Here is a 24,901-nt window from a genome sequence, read left to right as displayed (position 1 = left end):
ATTTATTCACAAAATGCTGGAGTAACTCAGCAGGTCAGGCAGCATCTCGGGAGAGAAGGAATGGGTGACGTTTCGGGTCGAGACCCTTCTTCAGACTTGAATTCCTTCATTACTTGAAGTTTCTATCTCATGAACATAAAAGTGTGAGTCGAGCTTTCTGAAACCAGAAAGTTTCCTTCCTGATTCAATTCAATGAATGCACTGGCTTTCCAACCATCATCAATTTCACTTTAGTAGAAGAAGATTGTTATGCATTACAAAAAGGCTGGCTTTCAACAAACCTCATGCTAAAGGACATCCAAGACTCTGCTGCTGTGTAAGTGTCCTTGAGCCATTGGTTCTATTCTCCTACAGAAGCAGGATAACCATTTATAAGATGCTTCTTCACCCTGGATCTTTTCTGTACACAATGTACAGGGGTGGCGTTGTTTCTTTGAGATTAACATATCTTGTGTCAGCGCAGAGTCACACATTCTCAATGTACGCATCAATTGAAGACATTGTGGTCTACTACCAATCTCTACAATTAACGTCTGAACAAAATCTTCCATTTCACACTGGTGAAAATTAGGTTTAGTTTATGTTAAGAGATACAGCTCGGAAACAGGCCCTTCGGCCTACCGAGTCCGTGCCGATCAGCGATCCCCGCACACTAATATTATCCTACATACACTAGCGACAATTTACAATGATCCCAAGCCAAACTACAAACCTGTACATCTTTGGAATGTGGGAGGAAACCAGAGATCCCGGAGAAAACCCACGCAGGTCACCAGTAGAAGGCATAAACTCTGTACAAACAGCACCCGTAGTCAGGATCAAACCTTGTCTCTGGCGCTGTAAGGCAGCAACTCTACCAGGGCACCACCGCAGACGACTGGTGTGGAATTAGGAACTCCAACTGCAAGAAGTATTTAAATATTTCCTACTTTAAGGCAAAAGATGGGTACGCAACTTTGCAAGCATGTTTTTTACATTTGGGTTGATCGCACTTAAAACTTAGTCCCATGATCATTTGAAATTTTTGAACTCTCTATCAAAAATGTTTTTGTCATAAATTATGGATGCTGATGTAGATTGAGTGGATAGCTAAGTGCTCCAGCTATACAACTGAGAGCTCGTGCATTATTTTCATTCTTGGATTGATCAGTCAGCTTTAAATTGCAGGTTCAATTGGATGATGGCTTGTGGATTTAATTTGAGTAGTTTAAGAATGGAGAGGAGGCAGATAACCAATTTGTTAGTTGATCAGAGTATGGGTGTATGCATAGTTATAACCGAATAGATGTGTTCACCCCTACTTTTGCATGTATTTTCTTCTAAATACTATTTCCATGTTGGCTCTCCTTCCAATTTAAACATCTATATACTAAAACTCTCGTTTGTTTGTTTGTTTGTTCCTGAACTACAGCCAAAACGGTACACGATAGCATGACAATTTTAGGCCCAACTTACGCACCATCGTCCCTTTGGTGCTATTGGAAGAAGTTTCATGGAAATCGGTGTTATATTTTTAAAGTTATTCACATTTTAAAGTTTAAATCTATCTCCTACGGAGGGGGGGGGGGAGGGGGGAGGATAAGGGAGGTTGAGGGGAATGGAGTGGGGAAGGGGGGAGGCAAGGGGGGAGGGAGGGGGGTGGGAGGGGGGAGAAGAGAGGGGAGAAGAGAGGGCGCTGCGCCATTGTAAGAGAGGTTTGGGCCCAACGGGTCCACTTGGTCTAGTAATTTGTTAAATTCAAGATGGGTTTGTTCTCCAAGCTGTTCTCGGTTTAATTTTCTTATTCTGCTGCATACTGCAAACCTTGCCAGTAATGCCACTGACCAGGCTGGCTTCACCAGGTCATGGTGACCACATTCGCATGCTGCATCTTTTTGGAATGGAGGCAAGCTCGCTGCCTGTGACAAGTCGGGTCATTACATTGTCAATTCCAGCAGTGAAAAGATTGTGTTTTTGTCGTTGAAATTGGGAAGGATCAGCTGGACAAAGAAGATTTTGAATCGAGAACACTACCAAGCACTGGGCCATAGAGAGATTCCAACAAAGAGCAGTTCCAACAAAGAATAGTTACTGAGAAAATAGTTAGATGTTAGTTATTAATTCCTATTAGTACCTAATTTTACTGGTATGACATTTTGGTAATTGTTTTGAGACATCTTTCCAATTCAGAGGTCATTTTATGAAGTTGCAAGTTGTTGATTACTGATGAAGAGTAATCGTAATTGATAGCTGTCTGAAAATATTGTGTTATTTCTGAACTGGAATAACTCGGGCAACATCCCCAGAGAACATGGAAACATGGATTGGTGATGTTTTGAGTCGGGACCCTTCTTCAGACTGATTGTAGAGGTGGGGAGTGGAGGGGAGGAGAAAGAAAGGTTGTGGGGAAGAGGAGGGTTTATGATAGGCTGATGGTTGGACAAAGGCCAGAGATTAAAAAAAAAGGTGTGACAAAAGGATTGAAGAGTTGTGCATTGTGAAGCCAGAAGAAGGAATGTAGGAGGAGGGGAATCAGTGCGAGTCGAGGTGGGTCATGGGGAAGAGGGGAAGGGGGGGGGGGGCAGTGAAAGGGGCAGGGAGGGGAAGAGGGAGGAGCAGTTTGTTCGAGATTGACTAAAATTGAAGAATTCAATGTTCATATCGTTGGGTTGTAAGCTAACAAAACAAAATATGAGAAACTGTTCCTTCAGTTTGCGTGTGGCCTCACTCCGGCAACGGAGGAGGCCCAGGACATAAAGGTCAGGAAGGGAATGGGAAGGGGAGTTAAAATGGTTAGCAACTGTGAGATATGATAGGCCTTGGTGGAGTGAGTACAAGTCTTTGGCAAAATAGTCGCCGAGTCTACGCTTGGTCTCACCAATGTACAAGATGCATATCGGGAACACTGGATGCAGCCTATGAATCTCTGTCCCACCTGGAAGGACTGATAGGGTCCCTAGGTGGCGGTGAGGGAGGAGGTATAGGGTGCTACATCTCCTGTGGTTGCAGGGGAAAGTACTTGGGGAGGGGGTGGTTTGGGTGGGAAGGGATGAGGGAACCAAGGAGATGTGGAGGGAGCGATCTCTGCAGAAGGTGGAAAGGGATGGAGATGGAAAGATATGACTGGTGGTGGGATCACGTTGGTGACAGAAATGTTTGCGAATGGTGTGTTGATTGCGGAGGCTGGTGGGGTGAGAGGTGAGGACCAGGGGAATTCTATCCTTGTGATGTCTGGCAGGAGGTGGGGTGGGGGGGGGGGGGGGGCGAGAGCAGAACTATGAGAGAGAGAGAGGGGACGTGGGTGAGGGATCCATCTATAACAGCAGAGGGGAAAACACGTTTGCTAAAGAAAGAGGACTTCTTGGATGTCCTGGAATGGAAAGACTCTCTTGGGAGCAGATGTGCGGAGATAGAGGAATTCTGAGTAGGGAATAGCGTCCTTGCAAAAGGCAGGGTGGGAGCAAGTGTAGTGTGGGAATCGGTAGGTTTGTAGTAGATGTTAGTTGAACGTCTGCCCCTGTGATGGAGACAGAGATCAAGAAACGGGAGAGAGGAATCTGAGATAGTCCAAGTGAATTTGCGGGCAGGATGGACGTTAATGGTGGAGTTAATGAAATCAATTTTGGATTTAGAGAGAGAGAGAGATACAGCGCGGAAACAGGCCCTTCGGCCCACCGAGTCCGCGCCGCCCAGCGATCCCCGCACACTAACACTATCCTACACACACTAGGGACAACTTTTACATTTACCCAGTCAATTAACCTACGTCTTTGGGAGGAAACCGAAGATCTCGGAGAAAACCCATGCAGGTCACGGGGAGAACGTACAAACTCCGTACAGACGGCGCCCGTAGTCAGGATCGAACCTGAGTCTCCGGCGCTGCATTCGCTGTAAGGCAGCAACTCTACCGCCCTATGAGTTCTGCAGGGGTGTAGGAGGCAGCCCCAATGCAGTCGTGGGTGTAGCAGATAAAGAGTTGGGTGGTGATGCCAGTATAAGACTTGAACAAGGACTGTTCAACGTAACCGACAAAAGGGCAGGCAGTCATGGATTGGGGCCCATGCCAGTGCACATGGGTACATCTTTAACTTGGAGAAAGTGAGAGGAGTCGCTAGAGAAATTGTCGAGGGGGAGAACAAATTCTGCCAGGCGAAGGAGATCGTTAGTCTCAGGAAATTGATTGGGTCTCTGAGGAAGAACGAGAGGGCCTTGAGACCTTCCTGGTGGGGGATGGAGGTGCAAAGGGAGTGATGAAGATGAGGCTATACAATTCTAAGAGGCCAGCTACTCCAGCTTCACAATTTGCAACTCTTCAATCATTTTTTTCACACTTTTTTTGTTCCCGTCTCTGGCCTTTGTCCAACCATCTGCTTACTAAAAACCATCCTCACCTGTGTTCACTTATTACCTTATTTCTGAAGAAGGATCTTGACCAGAAACATCACCCATTCCTTCTCTTCAGAGATGCTGCCTGTTCCGCTGAGTTACTCCGGCATTTTGTGTATCTTCACTTATTACCTGCCGTGCTTTGACCTGCCTCTCTTCTAGCTCACCTCCATATATTTCAAACAACGAGCATCATTCAAGTGTGTATTTTGATATATGGCCAAATGGAGATGGTTCTGACTATGACCGTTATACACAGTATTATCAATTAGTGGTCTTTTCTGAGGATATACAAAGCAGATTGCTGTTGGTTCTTTAAGGTTGCGTTACCAGGTCGCAACTCAGCCATACTTTTCACCACCCATTGGATTGTAGAGACACAAAAGGCTGCAGATGTTGGAATCTGGTGCAAAGAATAAACTGCTGGAGGAACTCAGCAGGTCAGGCACCAATGACCAGGTATCAGGGGTTGTGGGGAGAATGGGGTTGAGAGGGAAAGATAGATTAGCCATGATTGAATGGTGGAGTAGACATAATGGGCTGAATGGCCTAATGCTGCTCCTCTGACTCATGAACTTATGAACCACCTGTGGAAGGAAGTAGACAGATGTTTTGGGTTGGGACCTTTTATCAATGTTATTTGAATATCAAAGCTTGGTGATTAGACACTCTAGTCGATGAATGCTTGTGGTTTGCACCATTTCTTGTACCATGTTTGTTTGCTATTTAAGTCTTACTGCATGCTGGCATGGACTGTCATTTGCTGAAGAGTTGCAAAGGGAGTTGGACATTATTACCATAATGAAAAAAATGTCTGTCCATCTGACCATATGATACAGGGAGGGCTGTATTGATGAATCACCTGAAGATAGGACTTGCCCTGTAGGAAACTCCTTGGGCTTTTATTATTGATCTCCAATATCTACAACCACATGCCCCGATGGAAGGAACTCAATCTTTGGCGTATTCTAAGGTCATAAGTGATAGGTGTAGAATTAGGCCATTAGGCCCAACAAGTCTACTTCGCCGTTCAATCATGGCTGATCCCTCTCTTCCCCCCTAACCCCATTCTCCTGCCTTCTTCCCAGAACCTCTGACTCTTATTTTTTTAAAAAAGTCAAAATCAACGTTCCCTTTTCCAGAAAAGAAGCTGCATTGATCAACTCAACGCATTTACCAGGAAACTTGGCATTTGGGGGGAAAACAACATGAGGATCTTGGATGTGTGCACAGGCTTCCTGGCAGTCTGCCAAATGTTATTCAGCGAGAAGGTTGCCAGACTGTGCGTGGTGCTTCTGAAGGCAGGGTATATGTGTGTGTGTGAGCTGACATGCCAATCGTTCAGTCAAAGTACAGAGCGCTAAGTAGGTTGGCCACTGAGTCGCGCAGTCTGAATCTTGTCTGGCTGATATGGTATGGATCTCGACCTGATTTAGAAACTGCCTGGTCTCGGGAGAACTTGGTGAGTGTCTGTCTGCAGCACACAGCGTTGCCAGCCTCGGATTTCCACCGATCCCCAAGGTGTTTTTCTAAAATTAACTTCACATCAAGGAGAGGAGTGGAGGTTGCGTGTTTGTGTGTATGTGTGTTTGTGTGTATGTGTGTGGGGGAGACAGGATTTTCGCCACGTTTAGAAATACCGAGCGGACCGAGGTTTGTTTTGTACGACTGCTCTTCCCGACAACAACATTTCAAAGGTGTCCTTTCGTTTGTTTTTGGATTGTATCAGATGTGGGCTGAGAGTTTCCCCATTGTATGCTGTGGTTCCGCGGGGCGGGGTGCGGCTGGCAGAGGTTGCAATATCAGCTGTAGGATGAAAGCTGGTGGAGAATGATGTTCTCAGTCAATGATGATTTCAAATGCTCGACTGTTGCCAACCTCAGTAGGGTTTGCGAGCGTATTCATATTTTACGATGAACGTTTCTTGTATTTATTTTTCAAAAAATGGCATGCTATTTATTTTAAATTAAGCCTGGGTCGTTTCTGCGTTACCAATTGCCCCGATCACCATTCCTGAAGGAGGACTTGATGCTGCGGATGAAATCGTGCAATTTCTGTGCAAACACATTGTGTTACACGGCTATCAACTGCGTCCTTCCAGTTCGACACAGTTAGCCCTTTATTAAGAAGATAGAGGCACAAAATGCTGGAGTAACTCAGCGGGTCAGGCAGCATCTCTGGAGAGAGGGAATGGGTGACGTTTCGGGTCGAGACCCTTATTTATTAACTCGGGCTATTAATTGCACGATGCAGTTAACAGCCCACTCTCAATATAAACGAGTAAACAGGCCCAAGCTATGGTTTATTCTCTCTCCCCCCTCACCCCGACATCAGGTATTCTTACTTAAACCACGACTCAGGAGAGTCGTGAAATAGTTGAAATAGACCAAACCTGGAGAGCGTTTGAGGAATAAGGGGAGCTATTGAGTATGACGTGACTATGTTTTGCAAACGTGTTACTTGCAATATAAATGTAATGTAGTCAATTTTAATTGAAGACTCAGTTTTTAAAAAAAAAAGGTGTAATAATTGAGTGCATGGAATTGTTTCTCTGTTTACATTGTGGCATTGAACACCAAATTGCTGCAATTGAAGAAGTAATGAATATAGGCACAGCCAGCATCTCTGGAGAGAAAGAATGGGTGACGTTTCGGGTTGAGACCCTTCTTCAGACCCCGAAACGTCACCCATTGCTTCTCTCCAGAGATGCTGCCTGTCCCGCTGAGTTACTCCAGCGTTTTGTGTCTAACTTCGGTGTAGACCAGTATCCGCAGTTCCATCCTCCACATTTGGTAATGAACAGCCAGGTTGGTGATAGAAAATTAAATGTATGCCAGTATGAAAATATCACAACAGTGCGTAAACTGGCCATGTAGTTGGTGTGTTATGAGCCACGCTAATCATTTACACAGGAAAGCAGACTATTATCTGAATGGTGGCCGATTAGGAGAAGGGGAGATGCAACGAGACCTGGGTGTCGTGGTACACCAGTCATTGAAAGTAGGCATGCAGGTGCAGCAGGCAGTGAAGAAAGCGAATGGTATGTTGGCATTCATAGCGAGGGGATTTGAGTATAGGAGCAGGGAGGTTCTGCTGCAGTTGTACAGGGCATTGGTGAGACCACACCTGGAGTATTGCGTACAGTTTTGGTCTCCTAACCTGAGGAAAGACATTCTTGCCATAGAGGGAGTACAGAGAAAGTTCACCAGATTGATTCCTGGGATGGCAGGACTTTCATATGAAGAAAGACTGGATAGACTCGGCTTGTACTCGCTGGAATTTAGAAGATTGAGGAGGGATCTTATAGAAACTTACAAAGTTCTTAAGGGGTTGGACAGGCTAGATGCAGGAAGATTGTTCCCGATGTTGGGGAAGTCCAGAACAAGGGGTCACAGTTTAAGGATAAGGGGGAAGTCTTTTAGGACTGAGATGAGAACGTTTTTTTTCACACAGAGAGTGGTGAGTCTGTGGAATTCTCTGCCACAGAAGGTAGTTGAGGCCAGTTCATTGGCTATATTTAAGAGGGAGTTAGATGTGGCCCTTGTGGCTAAAGGGATCAGGGGGTATGGAGAGAAGGCAGGTACAGGATACTGAGTTGGATGATTAGCCATGATCATATTGAATGGCGGTGCAGGCTTGAAGGGCCGAATGGCCTACTCCTGCACCTATTTTCTATGTTTCTATTGCTGTTGGTGAAATAGTCTGATGTTAGTTATCTGCTCTGGGAGCAGGTTGCTGATTTTGTTTAGTTCAGAGATACAGCATGGAAAGGGCCCTCTGACCTACCGAGTTCATGCTGACCAACAATCGCCCGTACACTAGTTCTACCCTACTGATTTGGGCAAATTACGGAAGCCAATTAACCTACAAACGCCTACAAGGTAGCCAGATATGACCTCCGGAAGTCCATCAGGAAAGCCAAGCGAGACTACAGAAACAAAGTGGAATCTAACTACTACAGCTCGGACTCCAGACGCATGTGGAGTGGATTACGCTGCGTCACAGACTACAAAGGGAAAAACAGGAGCACTGTTCAGCCGACCGCATCGATCTCGGACGAGCTTAACACCTTTTACGCCCGGTTCGATGCAGACAACACAGCGCCCACCAGGAATCCACAGGTGTGCAGGGGGGCTACCACAATGTCCTTACAAACGGCAGATGTGAGGCAGTCCTTCAAAAAGGTCAACGACCGCAAAGCTCCAGGGCCGGATGGTGTTCCAGGGCGGGCCCTCAGAGCGTGTGCTGATCAACTGGCAGAGGTGTTCACCAACATCTTCAACCTCTCTCTGAGTCAATCTGAGGTTCCCACCTCCTTCAAAGCATCCATCATCGTTCCTGTTCCAAAGAAACCAGTAACCTCCTGTTTAAATGACTACCGTCCTGTCGCACTGACATCAGTCATCATGAAGTGCTTCGAGCGACTAGTCAAAACTCACATCTGCTCCTCTCTCCCTGACACCTTGGACCCTCTTCAGTTTGCATATAGACCAAACAGGGCCACGGACGATGCCATCGCCATGGCAATACATACTGCGCTCACCCACCTGGACAAAGGAAATACATATGTGAGAATGCTCTTTATTGACTACAGCTCGGCATTCAACACTATTATTCCCTCAAAACTCGTCCCCAAGCTCCTTGATCTTCGACTGGAGACCTCCATCTGCGGATGGATATTCGATTTCCTGACGGGCAGGCCCCAGGTGGAGAGGATTGGCAGCCACACCTCTTCCCCACTGATCCTCAACACAGGCACACCACAGGGCTGTGTGCTCAGTCCTCTCCTGTACTCCCTGTTCACGCACGACTGTACTGCTAAGCACAGCTCAAACAGCATCCTAAAGTTTGCTGACGACACGACCATCTTGGGCCTCATCACAGACAACAATGAGACGGCCTACAGAGAGGAGGTAAAGGCACTAAACAGCTGGTGCCAGGAAAATAACCTCTCAATGTCAGCAAAACTAAAGAGATGATGGTGGACTACAGGAGACAGCGGGGGAGTGGACACCTCCCCATCCACATCGGTGATGCTGAGGTTGAAAGGGTCAGCAGCTTTAGGTTCCTCCGTGTGCACATCACTGAGGACCTTTCCTGGACACTGCACACGGACGCAATAACAAAGAAGGCCCACCAGCGGCTCTTTTTCCTGAGAAGCCTGAGGAAGTTTGGCATGAACGCCAGCATCCCCACAAACTTCTACAGATACACCATCGAGAGCCTGCTGACGGGCTGCATTACAGTCTGGTACGGGAACTCCACGTACCACCAGACTTAAAAACAGATTCTACCATCAGGCCATCAGGCTTCTGAACTCATAAACACATTTTAAATCATATATGTTGATTATTTTTAATATTGTCTTTTTACCTATTTTTAATATTGTCTTTTTACCTTACTAATGTCATTTTTAAAATCTTATTTATCCTTGGAATATTACTGCTGAGGTGACCCGTTGTCTTGTCAAATACATTTCATTGTATCGTTGACCCTGTGCCAACCTACATATGACATATAAAATTTATTATTATTATTATTATTATTATTAAACCTACACTTCTTTGGGATGTGGAAGGAAACTGCACCTGGAGAAATTTCACACATACACAGGGAGAACGTACAAACTCCATACAGACAACACCAGTAGTCAGGATCGAACCTGGGTCTCCAGCGCTGTGAGGCATTAGCTTCACTGCTACGCCACTGTGCCACCCCAATGATCATCTTCATTGAGTTGCTGTCAAAGAGATATGGAAACCAAGATCCTGACATGGTATCAATGGACATTGGCACAACCAATCTGTACCGTTGGTTGGATAGTGCTTGGGATCCCTGTCTCAGGTGATTACTGGCGGACATACTTAGCTTATTACAACACGTAAACACATTTCTAATGATGGTGAATTACCAGGCACAAGAGTCAAAGGCCGGTTGACATTATTGGTTCTTCTAAACCCTAACATTCAAGCTCACTTAAATAACAGGGTGAAAATGAATTTTGCAGAAATTTGCTATCCAAATCAAATATTTATGCAAATTGTCTTTAATTTTGGCCTATAATTGACTGGCTTTCATTCTGTTGAAATATACTAAAATTATTTGTTTTTAGCACATTTGATATTGTTTAGCATGGGAGCCATTCACTGTTTTATTAGCCAAAGGACATTGCTGGGCACGACTCATTAAATCTAAAATTAAAAGAACCCATCAAACTGAATATGCAGTTTAGGAATGGGGTTGGAGCTATTGGAACTTTATGATAATTTTCTTCTTTTAGAATCCAATCCAGTCGATGATAGAGGCACTTATTAAAAGGTTAAATTCATTTCAATTCAAATGTTTAGTTTAGTTTAATACAGCGCGGAAACAGGGCCTTCGGCCCACCGGGTCCGCACCGACCAGCGATCCCCGCATGTTAACACTATCCTCCACACACTAGGGACAATTGTTACATTTACCAAGCCAATTTACCTACAAACCTGTACGTCTATGGAGTGTCGGAGGAAACCGATCTCGGAGAAAACCCACACGGTCACAGGGAGAACGTACAAACTCCGTACAGACAGCACCTGTAGAAGCCTCTGAGTCTCCGGCGCTGCAAGAACTGTAAGGCAGCAACTCTACTGCTGTGCCACCCTGAATGTATTGAATGTATTGAAGCATACTTTGAGAGAATGGGAAGACTACCAACTAGTTGGGCATGGACGTTTGAAGATAGGTGCTTATTTGGCTGTCTTTATTTGTTCTTGATATGGTTACCCTGAAATAGGAATAATGAGTTGAGTATCCAGAGACTGCTGTGTATTGAGTTATCAAATGTTATCAAAAAGGCCTGGATAGAGTGGATGTGGAGAGGATGTTTCCAAGAGTGGGAAAGTACAGCACCAAAGCCATAGCCTCAGAATTAAAAGACATTCCTTTAGGAAGGAGATGAGGTGGAATTTCTTCAGTCAGAGCGATGGTAAATCTGGAATTCATTGCCACAGAATGCTGTGGAGGCCAATTCAATGGATATTTAAAAAGGCAGAGATTGACCGATTCTTGATTAGTATGGGTGTCAGGGGTTATGGGGAGAAGGCAAACGAATGTGGTTAGGAGGGAGAGATAGATCAGCCATGATTGAATAGTGGAGTAGACTTGATGGGCCGACTGGTCTAATTCTGCTCCTATCACTCATGAACTTATGAAAAGTGAGTAGTGAAAACACAATAATGTACCATTGCTTTAATGTCCAGTTGATGTTCACACCAGCTTTATGCTAGGGCATTATCACAATCATTTCTGGTAAATCGTAATTTTAATAATTTTATTATGTTGTAATAATTTTCAATAAAATGTGGTGAAATTACAAGAAACATTGCAGTGGAATGGAAGACTCATTCTACTTTCTGCAGCTAACCTGACCAATGAAGCTATTCTGTTTGAAATCACGTATTTGGTTGAAGATTTTGCCAGATGTTTAGCTTCATGAATAACACTAGTTGAAGGATACATTTGCAGAAATATTTAAAAATGCTTTCATCATTGAAAATTTGGTAAAGTGTTTTGCAATGAAATGCCTGTTCTGGTGTGAAAGCAGTACCTCGATGGTTATTGCTTTGATACATTTTTAATGAAAGATGCATATTGTGGTTGAAAAATCTTTAAAGTTGAATATTCCTCCAACATTAAAGGATTTTGTGACTGGATCAATTGAATTTCTTTGGTATATTTGCAATTCAAATCTGTTATATGTTGTGCTGCCTAGGACCTGCATCTGTGCCATTAAGAAGTGTAGTCCAACCATACTTATAATGGAAGGTATTTATTTCACAAAATGCTGGAGTAACTCAACAGGTCAGGCAACATCTTCAGTCTGAAGAAGGGTCTCGACCCGAAACGTCACCCATTCCTTCTCTCCAGAGATGCTGCCTGACCTGCTGAGTTACTCCAGCATTTTGTGAAATAAATACCTTCGATTTGTACCAGCATCTGCAGTTATTTTCTTACAATACTTATAATGGACGTTGCTGCATCGGTTCAGAAGTCAAAAACTTCATTTGACTTGTATTCCTTTGCTTTCTCCAATAGGTAATATTGAAAGCCACAAGGAGGTTTGTTGTGTTGTGCACGTTACTCAGCTATGCAGTTTACTGGATAGTTTGATGACTTGCTTAGTTTAATAGGGATACGTACTCTAACATTCATTTGACTGGCCGGCTTTTACATAACAGAGCTGACTGATGCTTTGTTTTCTCTCCTGCACAGAGTTTAACTACAGAGGAGTTGACTTCAAGGCAAGGCCAAAATGGCGGGCTCCTCCAGAGAACACGTGTCTTACGCACGCCGGCGGAACCCTCAGCTCCGCTACACCTTGAGCCCTGAAAATTTGCAGAGCCTGGCTGCCCAGAGCACCCGGTCGGAAAACCTGAACTTGCACAGGGCAAACAGTGATACAGACCTGGTGACTTCGGACAGTCGCTCCAGCCTGACAGCGAGCATGTATGAGTACACACTTGGACAAACGCAGAATCTAATCATCTACTGGGATATTAAAGAAGAGGTGGACCCCACTGATTGGATTGGACTCTATCACATAGGTAAATAATGTAATATTTCTGCATTAACATATCTTTCTTTCAAAGACCATGCGGGAAATTATTATGAACGTGTGGAAAGCTTTGTGCACAGTTTTTATTTTTAGCCTCTTGTGAATTTCTGGGGACTGCTGTGGGCACTTATTAAACGATGGTGCAAGACTGGATGCCATCCTTTGTTAGGGCCGCGAAGCAGCCACTCCACAGAGGGGGAGGAGGGGCTTTCAAGCAAAGTCGCCACTGTGCTCTCGTAAAGATGGAAGTCGACAGCGTCGTGGGAAAGGACAGAAGGGAGCATCGATAATCTGCCTCACAGAGACGGTCTCCACAAATACAGAAAACGTGTGATAGTCACAAAAGGCAGGGGTAACCCAGCGGGCCAGACAGCCTCTCTGGAGAAAAAGAAAAAGACAAGGCCTTCTCGGGACGAGACCCTTCTTCAGACTGAGAGTCAGGGGAAAGGAAATGGAGAGATATAGGTCGAGATGTAGAGATATAGAACAAATAAATGAAAGATATGCAATGATGATCAAGGTATTTATTCACAAAATGCTGGAGTAACTCAGCAGGTCAGGCAGCATCTCAGGAGAGAAGGAATGGGCGACGTTTCGGGTCGAGACCCTTCAGGCTGATGTCAGGGGGACGGGACAAAGGAAGGATATAGGTGGAGACAGGAAGTTAGAGGGAGAACTGGGAAGGGGGAGGGGGGAGAGAGAGGGACAGAGGAATCGGTCCACAACTGGTTATCGCCTAGTCCACAGGCAACAATGGGCTGTTTCCTTTATCATTGTTACTTTTTTGCATATCTTTCATTATATTGTTCTATATCTCTCTCTATCACCATTTATATCTCGCATTCCCCTTTCTCCTGACTCTCAGTCTGAAGAAGGGTCTCGACGCGAAACGTGACCCATTCCTTCTCTCCAGAGATGCTGCCTGAACCGCCGTGTTACTCCAGCGTTTTGTGTCTATCTTCGGGTTTAAACCAGCATCTGCAGTTCCACCCTGCACAAACTTGTGATAGTGTTGAAGTAAATGTCCAGTTTTAATGTATGAAAATTAACATAAAAGTTCTCTCCAACTTACAATAAGGAACAACTTTTCTCTTAGTACTTTTATAAAAGCTTGAACCAATTTTGTATGAAAAGACGATCCATCTGATTACAGTTACGAAACTGTACATAAAGAAGGCAGGTGCTTCATTTCCTGACCGCACAGTCCAGTGATTCACTCAATTGAATATTTTTGTGCCATTTCATACAAATACATCTTTTTGATGGGTGAGTTTGTTCAGTGAGTAATTCAGGAGGTGCCTCAGACTGCCTCGCTGCAAGTCTGCTGTGTTGAGTTTGCTGCTGCTTCTCAATAAGTAGCAACCTACACTGGAAATGTATGTGTACATATCATAGGCGAGGATAACCTTTAGCTTACTTACGCTGCTGCCAGAGATCAATAGATTTCTAAAACTTGTGATCTAAAAGATCACAGCTCAATAACGGCAACTTGGTGGAGACATATAGTATGGAACTGTAGACTTCGAAGCAATTGACAACAAAAAAACTTTTCTGTGCCATGTTGTTAGGAGGTACGTCTGTGCATGGGTATAAAACTGCATTCACAGGTTAGTGTACAGGCAGGTAAAATACGTGCAAGAATCTTTCCAAACTGTTACGACTAGTATTTGATGACTAGCTCTCTGTGATTCTCTGGCTTAAATCAGATTTGATTGCAACCACCATCTGGAAACTGGTTTGATTAGGTTTCTGACATTGCATTACAGAGTGAATTATAAGCTGAATGTAGCCACTGTACTGACTTTAATGCAATTACACTCTAACTTGCTTTGGCATACTGACAGGAATTTGTCAAAATGTTTATTTTTTCCTTTATTTTTCTTTCCTTTTCATCTATCCAATCATCTTTTCTCTATTCTCTTTCCTAATCGCTTTCCTGTCTCTCCCCTTTTTTTTAAACCTCTTCTCCTCTTCCACAGCCACACGACACACCATTCACACCCTTTCTCTTGCCCAAGCCCTCCCTCAACCCCACTTGTTCTTTTGGAAGCCACTTGACCTCGTCTCATCCCACTTTCCTACTTCCCGTTGTCCTCAAAGCTTTCCATCCTCTTTCTGCCTCCACCCCAACCTTTCATCACTCAACCCTAATTTCTTCTTTTCTCGCCGCCTCCATAAGCAGAAAGAAGGAAAAGATAGAGTGCAGAATAAAGTTGCTCCCCCTCTGTGATTTCTCCTGCCCTCCTAGTCTACGAATAGTTTAGCAACATGCTCTCTCGTTGCTCCCCCTCTGTGATTTCTCCTGCCCTCCCACTCTATGAATAGTTTAGCAACATGCTCTCTCGTTGCTCCCCCTCTGTGATTTCTCCTGCCCTCCTACTCTACGAATAGTTTAGCAATATGCTCTCTCGTTGCTCCCCCTCTGTGATTTCTCCTGCCCTCCTACTCTACGACAGCCCAGTGGTATGAACATCGACTTCTCCAACTTTAGATAGTTCCTCTGTCCCTCTCTTCCCCTCCTCCTTCCCAGATCTCCCCCTATCTTCCTGTCTCCACCTATATCCTTCCTTTGTCCCGCCCCCCCTGACATCAGTCTGAAAAAGGGTCTCGGCCCGAAACGTCACCCATTCCTTCTCTCCTGAGATGCTGCCCGACCTGCTGAGTTACTCCAGTACTTTGTGAATAAATACCTTCGCAGAATATAGTTCTCAGCATTATAGCATAACAGTTCCAGAGATAAAGGCCAACGTTTGCAATGAGGTAGAGGTGAAACAAACTGTACCTTAGCTTACTGAAGGACCATTCAGAAGCCTGAAAACAGGAGGAAGAAAAGCTGTTCTTGAATATGGTCACGCGAGCTTTCAAGTTTTTGTATCTTCGGTCTGATGGGAGCAGGGATAAGAAGGAATGACCAGGGTGAGGAAGATCTTTGATTATTTTGGCTGCTTTTCCGAGACAGCATGAAGTGTAGATTGAGTCAGTGTTTAGTGAGCCTAGTCTACGTGATGTGCTGGGCTACATGCACAGCCCTCTGCATTTCCTTGTGGTCTTGGGCAGAGCTTTTTCCAAATCTATCTGTAATGCAACCTGAGAGTATGATTTCTCTGGTGTATCTGTAAAAGTTTGACGGAGTCATTGGAGCCTTGCAGAGTTTCCTCAGTCGTCTGATTAAGTTGGTGTGCTTATTGGGCTGTTGCTTCAATGTGGTTGATCCACAACAGATCGTTGGTAACATTGACGCCAAGGAATCTGAAGCTCCCGACCATGGGAGTTATTCAGCATCAACATCCCCATTGAGTTACTTAACTTAACCAAAACCCGCACTCTGAAATTCACTCACAATTCACCTCCATCACACGCGTGCTCGCTTGCCCATTAGCTCTCATGCTTTCCCTCACCTCCCCACTTTGATCAGTCCATCACCCTGTTCATCTCATGCATTCTCATGCCCTCTTCCCCTCTCTTCCTCTTCTGACAACGCTCGTTTTCTCATCGTCCCTTGCACTTGCTTACTCTCGTCCCATCCCTCTCTCAACATGGGCATGCCATGCCACCCTTTTTATCTTCCCCAATCTTGCACTCCTCACTGCTCTCCTTATTTTCTTGTTTTAGTTCACTCCAGAGCAGTGCAGCAGAAATGAATTTTTGCATGTGAATAACTCTGTGAATAAATTCAGAGCGTGAAACAACATGGCTTTTAATATAAAGATTCTGTCTTTTAACTGAACTAAAAGCTTGTGGTTCAAACAACTGTTTGTAGTGAAGTGCCAATAATCTGCTGCCCAATAATTCCATTAAAACTTACCAGCAGTTTGTTCCCTGGCTTCTTTTAAATTAATCAGTTTTTGTTTCCCACATTTTCTTTAAATTCACTTGGTTCACTGAAATATTTATTATTCTACAGTGTAAGATGTTAATAAAGTTAATTAAAATTGAGCTAAAGCCACATAAAATGACTTAACATAGAGCCAAACAACATGGAACCAGTCTCTTTGACCCAACTTGTCCATGCTGACCAAGATGCCCCGTCTAAGCAAATCCCATTTGCTCGCGTTTGGCCCAATACCCTCTATACATTCCTGACATGGTGGCGCAGTGGTAGAGTTGCTGCCTTACAGCGCTTGCAGCGCCGGAGACCTGGGTTCGATCCCGACTACGGGTGCTGTACAGAGTTTGTACGTTCTCCCTGTGACCACATGGGTTTTCTCTGAAATCTTCGGTTTCCTCCCACTCTCCAAAGACGTACAGGTATGTAGGTTAATTGGATTGGTGTAAGTGTAAATTGTCCCTAGTGTGTATAGGACAGTGTTGATGTGGGGGTGATTGCTGATTGGCACGAACTCGGTGGGCTGAAGGGCCTTTTTCCGCGCTGTATCTCTAAACTAAACTAAACTATCCATGTATCTTCCAATATATATTTTAAATGTTGTTATTCCACCTGCCGCAACCACTTCCTCTGACAGCTTGTTCCACATATCCACCACCATCTCAACCTCATATTAACATATTGTTTCAGAGCACACCACATCCATATAAAAGAGCTTCTTAGACGAAGAGCTCCAAAAACATGATGCTGTACCCAAGGAATAAAATCAACAATGGAAGGTGTGATCAAGGTGGAATAAGTATATTTTGAAGAGACCTTATAAGGGGGTTGGGAGAGGGAGTGGAAAGAGTTTATGATCCTATGGTTTTGGAAGGGAACTTCATAGCACATGGCATGATTAAATATAAACACAGGTGTCAATGTATGGCTGGGGTGACCTGTACAAATGGGACGGGTTACACCTTAACTGGGGGGGGACCAACATTCTGGCAGGCAGGTTTGCTAGTGCTACACGGGTGGATTTAAACTAAATAGCGGGGGGAGGGGGGGAGGGGTTGACAAATTGGGAGTATAAGGATGGAGTTAAAGGGGAAGAGAGTACAGCAAAAGTTACGAAAGGCACCCGAATTAATGGGACGGAAAGTTCAAGAAGGGATAAGAGAGTAAGGTCTGGTGAAATAGGAACTGGTGTGAGAGGGAAGGTGAATACCAAATTAAAAATGTTATATATGAATGCGCGAAGTATAAGAAATAAAGTGGATGAGCTTGAGGCTTAGTTAGAAATTGATAAGTATGATGTTGTGGTAATTACAGCTGGGAACTGAATATATATACGTCCTATCGAAAAGACAGACAGGCGGGCAGAGGGGGTAGGGTGGCTCTGTTGGTAAGGAATGAAATTCAGTCCCTTGCGAGGGGTGACATAGAATCAGGAGATGTAGAATCAATATGGATAGAAACATCATCGACCCGAAACATCACCCATTCCTTCTCTCCCGAGATGCTGCCTGACCTGCTGAGTTACTCCAGCATTTTGTGAATAAATGTAGGCTAATGTAAGTGTTCTGAGCACGTTTTAGTTCGGCTAGGCTAGGATATGATGTTCAGTAGGTTAGGTGGCTATGATGTTCGGTAGGTTAGGTGGCTATGATGTTCGGTAGGTTAGGTGGCTATGATGTTCGGTAGGTTAGGTGTATTAAATGCACTTTCGACTTACGGTATTTTCGATTTACGATGGGTCTATCGGAACGTAACCCCATCGTAAGTCGTGGAGCATCTGTATTGCATAGTTGAGATCAACTTCATGTTGTTCTACTATATGAAAGGCTGTCTCTGCAAATGGCAATTGGTACAGTATCATTGTTAATATTAGATCTGAGATTGATAAGATTTCAGTTAATTAAATATGGTGATATGGGGTAAAGACTGATAAACGGAGTTAAATGACAGATTTGCAAAGATCCCTTTGTATGCTGAACAATTTCAAAGAGCTCAGTAGCTTAAATCATTTAAACTAAGTTGAAATGTGTGTGCGTCTTGTGGCCCAGCAGAAATTATTACAAATGCGAATGGATTCTCAATAAATTTTCAGATATTCTCAAAAATTGAATCGTTAAACATTATATGATTGCTTCGTCTTTGATTTGCACATTTTGCACTTGGCTAAATTTGACACAGATAGATGAACTGCCAGATAACTAACTTAATTTCACTTCCACTAATTTAAACTGAACCCTTTCCTATTTGACAATAGACAATAGGTGCAGGAGGAGGCCATTCAGCCCTTCGAGCCAGCACCGCCATTCAATGTGATCATGGCTGATCATTCTCAATCAGTACCCCGTTCCTGCCTTCTCCCCATACCCCCTGACTCTGCTATCCTTAAGAGCTCTATCTAGCTCACTCTTGAATGCATTCAGAGAATTGGCCTCCACTGCCTTCTGAGGCAGAGAATTCCACAGATTCACAACTCTCTGACTGAAAAAGTTTTTCCTCATCTCAGTTCTAAATGGCCTACCCCTTATTCTTAAACTGTGGCCCCTTGTTCTGGACTCCCCCAACATTGGGAACATATTTCCTGCCTCTAACGTGTCCAACCCCTTAATAATCTTATACGTTTCGATAAGCTCTTTTCATCAATGCCTTTGTGGTTTTAACCTTGTATTTCCTGCACTTTTCCTCCCTTTCCCACCTCTGTAATTAGGATTGATTTTTTTTCCTTTACCGTTGTTGCAAATTTTTGTTAATCACAAGTGTGGACCATGGCACTTAATTTTGGGTTCCAATTCGAGTCTGCTGCCTCTGGAACTAAAACACCCCACGTTGCAAACTCTTATATTGAACAATTCCCACTATTGTACCAAAAATTCCGATTTCGTAGCGCTAAGTGACCTCTGGGTGAGGAGTGTTGCTTGTAAGTATGGGCAAGTATGATGTTGTAGGGATCACTGAGACATGGTTACAAGAGGACCAGGGCTGGGAACTGAATATTCAGGGGTACACAACGTATAGAAAAGACAGACAGGTGGGCAGAGGGGGTGGGGTTGCTCTGATGGTAAGGAATGATATTCATTCCCTTGCAAGGGGTGACATAGAATCAGGAGATGTTGAATCAGTATGGATAGAAATGAGAAATTGTAAGGGTAAAAAGACCCTAATGGGAGTTATCTATAGGCCCCCAAACAGTAGCCTCGACATAGGGTGCAAGTTGAATCAGGAGATAAAATTGGCGTGTCAAAAATGTAATGCTACGGTGGTTATGGGAGATTTCAACATGCAGGTAGACTGGGAAAATCAGGTTGGAAATGGACCCCAGGAAAGAGAGTTTGTAGAGTGCCTTCGAGATGGATTCTTAGAACAGCTTGTACTGGAGCCTACCAGGGAGAAGGCAATTCTGGATTTAGTGTTGTGTAATGATCCTGATCTGATAAGGGGACTAGAGGTAAAAGAGCCATTAGGAGGCAGTGATCACAACATGATAAGTTTTACTCTGCAAATGGAAAGACAGAAGGGAAAATCGGAAGTGTCGGTATTACAGTATAGCAAAGGGGATTACAGAGGCATGAGGCAGGAGCTGGCCAAAATTGATTGGAAGGAGGCCCTAGCAGGGAAGACGGTAGAACAGCAATGGCAGGTATTCCTGGGAATAATGCAGAGGTTGCAGGATCAATTTATTCCAAAGAGGTGGAAAGACTCTAAGGGGAGTAAGAGACACCTGTGGCTGACGAGGGAAGTCAGGGACAGCATAAAAATTAAGGAGAGGAAGTATAACATAGCAAAGAAGAGTGGGAAGACAGAGGATTGGGACTCTTTTAAAGAGCAACAAAAGTTAACTAAAAAGGCAATACGGGGAGAAAAGATGAGGTACGAGGGTAAACTAGCCAATAATATAAAGGAGGATAGCAAAAGTTTTTTTAGGTACGTGAAGAGGAAAAAAATAGTCAAGGCAAATGTGGGTCCCTTGAAGACAGAAGCAGGGGAATTTATTATGGGGAACAAAGAAATGGCAGACGAGTTAAACCGTTACTTTGGATCTGTCTTCACTGAGGAAGATACACACAATCTCCCAAATGTTCTAGGGGCCGGAGAACCTAGGGTGATGGAGGAACTGAAGGAAATCCACATTAGGCAGGAAATGGTTTTGGGTAGACTGATGGGACTGAAGGCTGATAAATCCCCAGGGCCTGATGGTCTGCATCCCAGAGTACTTAAGGAGGTGGCTCTAGAAATAGTGGAAGCATTGGAGATCATTTTTCAATGTTCTATAGATTCAGGATCAGTTCCTGTGGATTGGAGGATAGCAAATGTTATCCCACTTTTTAAGAAAGGAGGGAGAGAGAAAACGGGTAATTATAGACCAGTTAGTCTGACATCAGTGGTGGGGAAGATGCTGGAGTCAATTATAAAAGACGAAATTGCTGAGCATTTGGATAGCAGTAACGGGATCATTCCGAGTCAGCATGGATTTACGAAGGGGAAATCATGCTTGACAAATCTACTGGAATTTTTTGAGGATGTAACTAGGAAAATTGACAAGGGAGAGTCAGTGGATGTGGTGTACCTCGACTTTCAGAAAGCCTTCGACAAGGTCCCACATAGGAGATTAGTGGGCAAAATTAGGGCACATGGTATTGGGGGTAGGGTACTGACATGGATAGAAAATTGGTTGACAGACAGAAAGCAAAGAGTGGGGATAAATGGGTCCCTTTCGGAATGGCAGGCAGTGACCAGTGGGGTACCGCAAGGTTCGGTGCTGGGACCCCAGCTATTTACGATATACATTAATGACTTAGACGAAGGGATTAAAAGTACCATTAGCAAATTTGCAGATGATACTAAGTTGGGGGGTAGTGTGAATTGTGAGGAAGATGCAATAACGCTGCAGGGTGACTTGGACAGGTTGTGTGAGTGGGCGGATACATGGCAGATGCAGTTTAATGTAGGTAAGTGTGAGGTTATTCACTTTGGAAGTAAGAATAGAAAGGCAGATTATTATCTGAATGGTGTCAAGTTAGGAGGAGGGGGAGTTCAACGAGATCTGGGTGTCCTAGTGCATCAGTCAATGAAAGGAAGCATGCAGGTTCAGCAGGCAGTGAAGAAAGCCAATGGAATGTTGGCCTTCGTAACAAGAGGAGTTGAGTATAGGAGCAAAGAGGTCCTTCTACAGTTGTACCGGGCCCTGGTGAGACCGCACCTGGAGTACTGTGTGCAGTTTTGGTCTCCAAATTTGAGGAAGGATATTCTTGCTATGGAGGGCGTGCAGCGTAGGTTCACTAGGTTAATTCCCGGAATGGCGGGACTGTCGTATGTTGAAAGGCTGGAGCGATTGGGCTTGTATACACTGGAATTTAGAAGGATGAGGGGGGATCTTATTGAAACATATAAGATAATTAGGGGATTGGACACATTAGAGGCAGATAACATGTTCCCAATGTTGGGGGAGTCCAGAACAAGGGGCCACAGTTTGAGAATAAGGGGTAGGCCATTTAGAACGGAGATGAGGAAGAACTTTTTCAGTCAGAGGGTGGTGAAGGTGTGGAATTCTCTGCCTCAGAAGGCAGTGGAGGCCAGTTCGTTGGATGCTTTCAAGAGAGAGCTGGATAGAGCTCTTAAGGATAGCGGAGTGAGGGGGTATGGGGAGAAGGCAGGAACGGGGTACTGATTGAGAGTGATCAGCCATGATCGCATTGAATGGCGGTGCTGGCTCGAAGGGCTGAATGGCCTACTCCTGCACCTATTGTCTATTGTCTATTGTCTATTGTCTATTGTCTAAATTCGAGTAGGCCATTTTATGAGTGAAGTTAGGAGACGCATTTTAATATTAAGCCAAGAGGTTATTCAGTGCCTGCAGAACCATGTTGGGTATATGACTGACTGTTGTGGTTACAGAAACACTGCTTTAAAGTTCAGTAATGCCAGGCATCGTGCAACTGTATGGGCTCGAGATGAAGGTCAGTATTATTGCAGAGCACAAGAGGGAAAATGGTCACGTACAAGGTTTGGAGGGCTTGCAGAAGTAATAGGGCAAGTGGGGACTGGAAGCTCAAAGTTTTGGGAGTGACGTGGTAAGTAGGGATTGGAAGAGGAATTGGGACATTGTTTGGCATCTGGTGGTTGCCCGGGGAACAAAGTACACATCGGACTCAGACAACCACCCATTGGCATACGCACCTGGTGGAACTTCTAGAAACAGTAGGATTGGACCTGTTTCTATGCTCTAGATCGATCTGGAAAATTGATTTCCATGCACATAGTGGCTAAAAGGAAGCAGCATGACATGATTAAAATGTCTAGGTGGATTTCTAATTAAAGAATACAAGAACGATAGGATGCTGTTTCAGTCCTTGAGCCAGTCCTGCTATTCACAGACCCAAAATGCTGAAGTAACTCAGCGGGACAGGCAGCATCTCTGGAGAGAAGGAATGGGTGATATTTTAGGTCTCGACCCGAAACGTCGCCCATTTCTTCTCTCCAAAGATGCTGCCTGTCGCGCTGAGTTACACCAGCATTTTGTGTCTATCTTCAGTGTGAACGAGTATCTGCAGTTCCTTTGTACACAGTCCTGCCATTTGTTGTGTTAAAGAGTGAACGGTGGCATTGACTGCCTGTTATCTCTCTCTGGGCTTGTATCTTCAGTTAACAAAATCTATTAATCTCAGATTTAAAAAAAAATTTTTTTTTAACATCCATTGCCACTTGTGGCAGTGAGTTGCAAATTCCCCAATGCTTGCAGAAACATTTCCTAACTATCTTAGCTTTAATTTGTTAATTTTACCCTTAATTTGTCAAAGGCTTGTGTAAGTGAAGCCTCTTCCCCAATCTAAATATGCATGGGCATTCCTGCTTCCAGCTTTTCACTATTTGGAAACTACTGCAGTGCCTTCATGGTCTTAAGATTGCCTGAACTGAAATCTCTGTGCCTCAGATTTATCCACATGTTCAATCTGTTACCATCACTTTGAAATGTGATTTTCAATCTACGCTGAATTTGGTGTTACCCACCATCATTATTGTATAAATGGCTCAATGTCCCATCATCTAAGTCATTTGATGACTAGGTAGGCACAAAATGCTGGAGTAACTCAGCGGGTCAGGCAGCATCATCTCTGGAGAGAAGGAATGGGTGACGTTTCGGGTCGACTAATTGATGACTAATTCAATATAATGAATAATTATGGCTGCAATGCAGAAACATTTACCCTACTAATTACAATACCGGTCGTAAATCTCCACTCTCTTTCCTGTTGGTCTTATCAATTTTTTAAGCAGATCAATAATTTGTTGTCAATGTTTGCGAGCAATCTGTCATGAGAGGCTTTATCAAATGCCACCTGTAAGTCCACGTAGATAAGATGTGTAGACATTTCCTTATGTACTACAGTTTAAGCTCTTCACAAAAAAATGGTGAGGTTGATTAGGTCTCAGCAGTTGAATGGAAATCAATGCCAGCTCTTTCTGATCCGGTGAAAGTTGTCAAATTCTGATCTCTACCCCAGTTGCAATCTCCAATACTTTCCTGAGAACAGATATTATGCAGACTGGTCTGGAATATTTTGGTTGCTGTCTTTTATCTTTCTTAGCTTTTTGAATGATGTGTGTAATTTTACAATCTAAAGAACTGGTACCAAAAGCAACAGAGCTTTGGAAAAATATAGGCAGGGCATTTGCAATATTCTTGTTTGCTTCCTATATAACATTGGCAAAGAAATATTCTGGTCTTGGTGAGTGGTCATTTATTAGTGCCATTAGTGGTTCAATTTTATTCATAGTCATAGAGAGATACAGCATGAAAACAGACCCTTCTGCCCATTGAGACCATGCTGATCATCAACCACCCATTCACATCCTACATTATTTTGTTCCCATTAACATTGGTGTGTTCCTGTGCCTGATTTAATATCAGCTTCCTCAGGATGTCTGGATTGTTATCCTCGTCCCCTTAAATGACGCAAAGTCATCATTCCCTTAGTCTGCCTTTTTCTTCTTCACATTTGCAGTGTCATTGTTCTTCGATTTTTTAAATTTTAAATGAAGGTTAGTTTTGCTCCTAACCATCTTAATTTATCTTAAGTGTAAAACATTTAACTTGATTTTCACATCCTTTGGGACTTTTGTTG

At 44.0% G+C, this 24,901-nt stretch overlaps 1 protein-coding gene across 5 annotated transcripts in view; it reads left to right on the top strand.

Annotated features, from left to right (window-relative positions):
• The window catches only part of LOC144596046 (E3 ubiquitin-protein ligase HECW2-like), a 339,372-nt gene that overhangs the window by 93,403 nt on the left and 221,068 nt on the right, over positions 1–24,901 (top strand). For 4 of the 5 annotated variants that reach the window (XM_078404133.1, XM_078404134.1, XM_078404131.1 and 1 more), the window contains exon 2: positions 12,616–12,947. In XM_078404133.1, coding sequence (XP_078260259.1) covers positions 12,656–12,947 — 292 coding nt within the window. In that variant the 5' untranslated portion in view covers positions 12,616–12,655. Of the gene's footprint in view, positions 1–12,615; positions 12,948–24,901 lie in introns of those variants that run through there. The other variant, XM_078404135.1, reaches the window with a different exon arrangement.

This window comes from Rhinoraja longicauda, chromosome 8 (genome assembly GCF_053455715.1).
Source record: "Rhinoraja longicauda isolate Sanriku21f chromosome 8, sRhiLon1.1, whole genome shotgun sequence".
NCBI classification, from domain to species: domain Eukaryota; kingdom Metazoa; phylum Chordata; class Chondrichthyes; order Rajiformes; family Arhynchobatidae; genus Rhinoraja; species Rhinoraja longicauda.
The sequence above is the reverse complement of the archived record's forward strand: the minus strand, read 5'-3'. Positions and strand labels throughout refer to the sequence as shown.